The sequence below is a fragment of the Clytia hemisphaerica genome, unplaced genomic scaffold (genome assembly GCF_902728285.1).
Source record: "Clytia hemisphaerica strain Z4C2 unplaced genomic scaffold, Clytia hemisphaerica genome assembly, whole genome shotgun sequence".
NCBI lineage: Eukaryota > Metazoa > Cnidaria > Hydrozoa > Leptothecata > Clytiidae > Clytia > Clytia hemisphaerica.
In genome coordinates, this window is record NW_027103417.1 from 209415 (window position 1) to 216549 (window position 7135).

General features: G+C 35.8%; 1 protein-coding gene across 1 annotated transcript; it reads left to right on the plus strand.

The window, feature by feature from the left end:
- The first annotated feature begins 1792 nt into the window (after positions 1-1792).
- On the plus strand, positions 1793-6843 carry LOC136797661 (ribose-phosphate pyrophosphokinase 2-like). Its single transcript, XM_067054245.1, has 7 exons — positions 1793-2092; positions 2210-2393; positions 3991-4089; positions 4295-4474; positions 5089-5207; positions 5568-5727; positions 6206-6843. The coding sequence occupies exons 1-7, from the start codon at positions 1971-1973 to the stop codon at positions 6296-6298; spliced, it is 957 nt and encodes a 318-aa protein (XP_066910346.1). The 5' UTR covers positions 1793-1970; the 3' UTR covers positions 6299-6843.
- Positions 6844-7135: the final 292 nt, after the last annotated feature.

A 7135-nucleotide genomic window follows, 5' to 3' on the forward strand; every position in this document is an offset into this window, starting at 1 on the left:
TTTTAACATAATTCAAAATATCTTCAACCTATCAACTCTGCCCACAGTTCTATTACACAACACTCAGCCCCCCCCCTAGCAAGCTAGCCCCCAGCATTTTTCGAAAAATACAGCCCCCAATCAATCAAAAATGATTTAGCCCCCCCCCCTAAACTCAGGGGGTGCATTCTATGGGTCTGGAATATACGGGTCACATTCTCCCCTTACAGTTTTGCTTGTAATGTCAGTTTTTCAGCCATAAGAGGTTGTGTCGGGTCTAATTCGCACGTACGTTTTTTTTATAAGAGCAAACTATAACCCTGGTGTAACACAGTAGTATAGGCGTTATATGATTATACGATTATTGTTACGGAATTTAATTTGTATAACATTTTTTCCTTCGTTACTTTTTGCTAAAATACTCACAAAATGGTCAAATTAAGAACATTTTTAGGCTTGCTTAAGTTAAAAACATCCGAAAGCTTCAAAATCTGGAATTGTCTTATAAAACGTATACCCTCTCAAGAAAGTCTGTAGAGTAATTTCATTCCTCTTTCGCTTCGGTATTATCAGTTTTTTATGCTTCCTGGTAGCACCAGATACTATTTGTAACATGCGTCGTTTTCATACAAACGCCAGACTGAAAGTAAAACCTATCGCCATCAAATCTCAAAAATATACCGCTTAAAAACAAAGAAAAGGTTAGATTCAATCCGTCATTCTAAATGCGGCGCAGATCTTAAGGCTTCACTTTTTTTTGTTTCAGAATTTATCTTTAGTTTAGTCCCTTCGGGGCTTTAATCTCAAAGGGCTAAACTTTTTCATTCCTAGGAAACAAACATGCCTGGCATATTACCGAGATCTTTCTGCTGTTTTTCCTGGCGCACTCGCTGCATATAAACGCGTAGACAACACACACGGTTGAGACTGACCGCCTAACAAAATTACCTTTTTACCTACTCACAGTGTTTGTTCTTTTTTCCGTTGTGAATTGGTAATTACCGAGTTTATGTATGTGTGTTTTTCTGCGACGGATACGGTATTTACATCCTGGCTGGCTGAGGACGACGGTAAATCAGCTCTTTAACCAATGAAGTATAACTCCGAAGGGCTAGAGCAAATCTTTAACCTTTCTCAGGCAAGAAAAAACGCAGCCTTATGATATATGCCGTATTTTTGACGACGGATTGAATTTAGCGGTTTCTTTGTTTTGAGTGGTATACTTTTTAATCTAGAATTTGTATAAAAACCACGCCGCCCGGATCGCCTCAAATCCTACCTTGGACTTGGAGATTCGTTTCTAGCCCTTCGGCGGGCTTATTACCACCGTCCTCAATTTTGTGGGTTATTTCAAATCGCTTCAGTCACTTAATCATCCTCAGAAGTGTAAATGCATAAACTTGCTATTAATTTTGCCGAGGGGATGAGAAAATTTAGCCATCTGCTGACTTTTCTTAACACCATTTTCAAACACCGTGTCGATGCAAGAAGTACCCACTTCCGGATGCAGTCGTGAAGAGACTGGGCTTTATTGTTATATGTTCTAACGCCCTTTCCACACTCGGATTAAAGTTTAACTAGGGGAAAAAAGGGGGCGGAGATCAAAAGCAAATAGAAAAGATTCGAAAGAAAATGGTACTTCAATTTCTTTTTCTTGATTATTTTTTCACAAGATTTCTTTTATTTTTTAAACTACAGCTTTATTTATATTTCACAATAGTAGAAAACGACGAAACGAAAGTGGAACAAAAAAAATTTACTTTGTTCCTTCTTTTCCTACGTTAGACCGTATTTTAGTTTTAACGCCTCGCTTGGTGTAGAGAGCCTGGTCCGATTTGAAAGTATAAATCTTGCAAAATAACACTTCTCGAAATCATTCCAGGCCGTCCAGACGGACTTCACTGACTGTGATTTTTGAAAGTCAAATATTGAACTTTTACATTTCTTGGAGATTTAACTTTGTTTATTTTGGTTATAAAGCACAAGCAAAGATGCCAAACATTAAGATTTTCAGTGGTAGCTCTCACATGGACTTGGCCAGGCTGGTTGCAGAGAGGTTGAACATGGAAATGGGTCGTGTCAAACTGAGGAAATTCTCCAACAAGGAAACTAGGTATAAATGTGATTTCTGCAGGTACTTTCGGTAGTTTTTGTTTAGGATACTTTGGATTTTGTCAGGGCAAAGGGGTAGATTTTACTTAGTTTTCTAGCTTACTTTTTTTTTATCTAGCGTGGAAGTTGGTGAGTCAGTTCGAGGTGAGGATGTTTATATCATTCAAAGTGGATGTGGAGATATCAACGATAACTTGATGGAATTGCTCATCATGATCAATGCATGCAAAATTGCATCTGCTGCTAGAGTTACAGCTGTCATTCCTTGCTTCCCTTATGCACGTCAAGATAAGAAAGACAAGGTATACTTTTTAGAGATTATGAGTTGTGATTTCTGCCTTATTTGAACTGCCGATTTAATAATAAAATGCAGTGGGGAAGTCCTGTTGTGATACCGTGAGATCAGGTAACTTGCATTAGTGGAGGCAAACATGCATAGCCCTCAAATGAATGACCTGTCTGGTCATTAAATACAACTACGCAGCTCTGCTCGCAGCTCTACTCTACCATTTTCGTTTTGATTTAAATTTGTATTTTAATGACCAGCCAAGTCTTTCATTTGAGGGCTATGCATGTTAGCCTTCACTGATGCAATTTACCCGATCTCACGGTACTAAAACACTGAATACCTTGTTAAGGGAACTTATTTTGGCTGTAACTAATTTTGGCAAATTCGATGAATTTAGGTGGCCATCGCAAAAATAGTTCTGTTCGTGTCACAACAGGTGTTAAAAATGTGGGCGGACGGGCAGTCGAAAAAATTCCCGTTTTTTTTTAATCGCTTCTGTAAGTCAAGAAAAAAGCTATACGTCAAAAGAATTTGCTTTTTCCAGATTTTTTCCCGCATCTCCGCACCAGAAAATCAGGGGAAACTATGATGCGGGCGGGTGACGTGAATAGAACAATTTTTCAATGGTCGCCCTAGACAAAATTCGCCAAAATTAGTTCCTGTCAAAATTAAATATTTGGTAATTTACCTAAATAACTTCTTGAGTTCACAAAGAAAGCTTCAAATAAGACAAAATAGAACAAATTTACGCTGTCATCCGCCAAAATTAGTTCCCCCACCAAAATTTAAAAAATTCATCAATCGCCAGCAATCGCCAAAAAATTCTCACCAAAATTAAAAATTTTAAGGATTTTTGCCGCTCGTCAAAATTAGTTCCCGCCAAAATAGTTCCCTTAAGGTATATATTGCAAAAACTTTGGTGAACACAATGATATCATCAAGTACATAAATTTTTTCTCTGAATAAATATGAATTTTCTTCAACTTTTGAGCAAAATCTTCAAGTTTTTTTAAGATCAGGTTTTCAACGATTTCAGATATTAACTTTTGAAAAATTCATTGACTCCTACCTAGGGGTTCTATTTTTTGCGGGAACTAATTTTCTCTGTGCGAGGGTACTAAATTGGCACATTTTGCAGAACTAATTTTCGTGGTTGACACACTCTTTTTGCTGAAATTCTTTCATGTTCCTAGAAGTTTTGGAGGATTTTCAGTAAAATTGCATTTGGCAACACGAATTTTTGTGGTAGACGTCAAATTTTATTTGGGTCAATTTTTGCTACAAATCTGAATTTCTATCTATCTATCTATCTATCTATTATGGTTGAGTTACAAGAGGCTCTGGGAGCCCATTCTCGCAACTATAGATGCTTTGAGTAAGCATCCTGTCAGCAACTTGAACTGACTACCCAATTCCCCTCACATGGCATGGGTTAACCCAGACAAAGGTTTGTTCACTTGCCAAGTGAACTGGTGTGAGTGGGAATCAAACCTTGGTCGCCCATGCAGTAAGTTACAATTTCATTGTTTAGAGAAAAACAGAAAAATCGAGAATGCAAAAACTGTGATATAAGTATTTTCAAGTTGCAAATCTTTTCTTTTCTGTTACAGAGCAGAGCACCAATTTCGGCCAAACTTGTTGCAAACATGCTCTCTGTTGCTGGAGCTGACCATATCATCACTATGGACCTACATGCTTCTCAAATTCAGGTGTGGTATTTAATAAAATTTATTGTTGTGTTTATCTATGTAATCATTGTCAAGGCATCTCAGTCCTTTTTCCAATAATGAAAAGCCTAATCCGATAACATTTTTATTGAGATATTAATAAACTTCAGTGCAACTTGCAAAGAGCAAAATAAAAGTATTCTTCTACTCATTGCTTTTATTTGAATCTTTACGTTTACATTTTCAGGGATTCTTTGACATTCCTGTTGACAATTTGTTTGCTGAGCCAGCGGTACTGAAGTACATAAGAGAAAATCTTCCTGATTGGGAACAGTGTGTTATTGTCTCACCAGATGCTGGGGGTGCCAAACGTGTCACGTCTATTGCTGATCAACTGAATGTGGAATTTGCACTTATTCACAAAGAGGTAAAATATATTCAAAGAATGTCATCATCCACCTGTATCCAAAGTGCTTGGCCAAGAAAGGGCAGCATCTGCTAGAGGGAAATTTTTTGTTTTTATCATCATTTTCATAATTAACAAAGGGCAGTGTCCAACGACCATATACTAAAATTGTCATAAAAATGGTCTTCGTGCTGCTTCGTGCTTCAATTAATTTTTTTGTAAACCTAAAAACTTTAGACTCTTATCAGAGGAGTGGTTAAAAATTCAAATTACAATGCCTTGGAACTCTATCTTTTCTATTTCTGTACAATGTTTCTACTTTATTCACTTCACTCTTTTCTTTATAGGTGGTTTTTGGCTCTTAAAATTCTCTCTTTGTCATTCTAAAATACTATAACTTTTCGAAATAGTTGAATGAAAAGAAAGGGGGAAATATGGAATTTGTTTCGTTTGTAAAAGGCTCTTATGGTAGGTAAAACCTTACACAGAAAGTTAGATATATGATAAGCTAATGTGTTAAAGTATTATAAGATTCCAAAATACGTGTAATACTTAAGTGCTTAGCCTATCATATATGTAACTTGACTTTCTATTTTTTGTTGTATTGAAAATGTGATTTTCTTTTCTCTATAAAGAGGAAAAAAGCCAATGAAGTGGATAGCATGGTTCTCGTTGGAAACGTGACTGATAAAGTAGCGGTCCTAGTTGATGATATGGCAGATACCTGTGGAACTATGAAGTTGGCTGCAAAAAAGTATTTCATTTATACTATGTTTGATTATATAGTAACCTTGCTCAGCTCGAATTGCCTATCTTTCGTGGTTATTCTGATTGCCTTTTGAAACAGTTTGAAATAAAATAAAAATTGAGGTACAATTTCATAAGTATAATCCAGTTTTGGACTTATCAAAATACACTGGAATAAAAAGATGCACTTTTTGGTTTTTGATAGAGTTAAGATTTCGATGTATTGGCTTTATCAGCTGAAAATTTTTTAAATCCGGTTAAAAGTCGTATGTCATTTCACAATTTTCGTCTAACGTTCGTTTAAGATTTCAGATTTTAGTGTTGATAACATCTCTAAAAAAACCTTGCACTATTTCACAACTATCAGGTTGAACGAAGCTGGTGCAAAAGAAGTATACTGTATATTCACGCATGGTATCTTATCGGGTCCTGCTGTATCTCGTTTGATGGAATCTGAAATCAAATCCGTCATCGTTACCAATACGATACCCCAAGAAGACAAGATGGCACAATGCCCAAAAATCAAGGTATAGTATTGACTGATTTAATAACCCGAAGGGATAGATCAGTGGTAGGATTTTCTACTCGTCAAGTTATCGTCACAAAATTTTTAAAAGTTTACTGGGGAAGTAGCATACCTAGCTCTTAGAGCCTGATTAATATCTCTATCAGATGGTCTCTTTTTGTCAAGACGAATGAGTTCCATAAAAGCACTAGTATGTTATCGAATCGGGATTAGATTTGTTTTCGATAAACAAATAAAACACTATTTTTATGTACTCTAATTTTAGCCTTTACTAAGCGTTTCTGACTAAAATCAAAGTATCTGCTTCATACATTGTTCCTTGGCTACAAATGAGAATCATCAGCTGTCCAAATTTGTAATCCAGATAAAAGATAATCTACTGACATCATTGTGGTCAAAGTTAACAAAAAGGATAATTGAATGAAACCGAGCAACTGACGTATTGAGTTAATAACTTTCAACTTGTTTTGTTCTTTTAGCTAATTGATATTTCACCCATCCTTGCTGAGGCAATCCGAAGGACGCATAATGGCGAGTCAGTTTCATATTTGTTCAGTCATGTTCCTCTATGAGTAACAAAAGAGTCATATGAAACTATGTATTGCATGCACCCTTGACTTTCAAGTATGGACATCCACTCTAGTTTTCGTACAGCTAGAAGCTCTCACTCGAGCGTAATATTAGAAGAGCTTGACAAAGATGCTCTGTCATAAAATGACTGATTGACATTAAATTGACACATTACTAACACTGACATTAACTGAGTTCAACTTTGTGTAATATAAGGTGGAGCCTGTCTTCGCCGCATAATAATTTATAAATAGCTTTTGTTTTTTAAAAGTTGTTCCCCTCGCATTGTACAAAATAGTGTTGTTAATGATTTTTTTTCTTAATGATAGTTCAGCAACGTGCATCGTACTAGAAGTATGTTCATGCCGTTCTAGGTTCTTAGAGAATTTGTAGTTTTTTTCAGATTAAAATTTTCACCCGAATTTGTGTTCAATCGAGTGTTGAGAGAAAAAGAGAGACAAATTTATTATTTAAATTCGTTTTATAATGAGATTTTATTAACGTTTTAAAATTGAAAATACATCAACATTGCTGGACACTATAGAAATCATCGACCATCTCTTTTTCTTTGGATTTGACTTTATTTGAATTAGGGTTATCATGAACAAGGGTGCGATCATGATTGTGAAATATCATGTCAATACCACTTCACCCTACTGAGAATGGGAAATCTACCACTGGGCTTCAGATTACATTAATTCTGTGTTAATCCCTTATATTTGCAAATAGTATATCACGCCACTTTTATTTACTAGTTTTTTTTCAACTACAGTATAATCACATGGCAACCTATTCGATTGCAATGAAAATATGCCTTGTGCTTGAGCCTTTTTGAATGT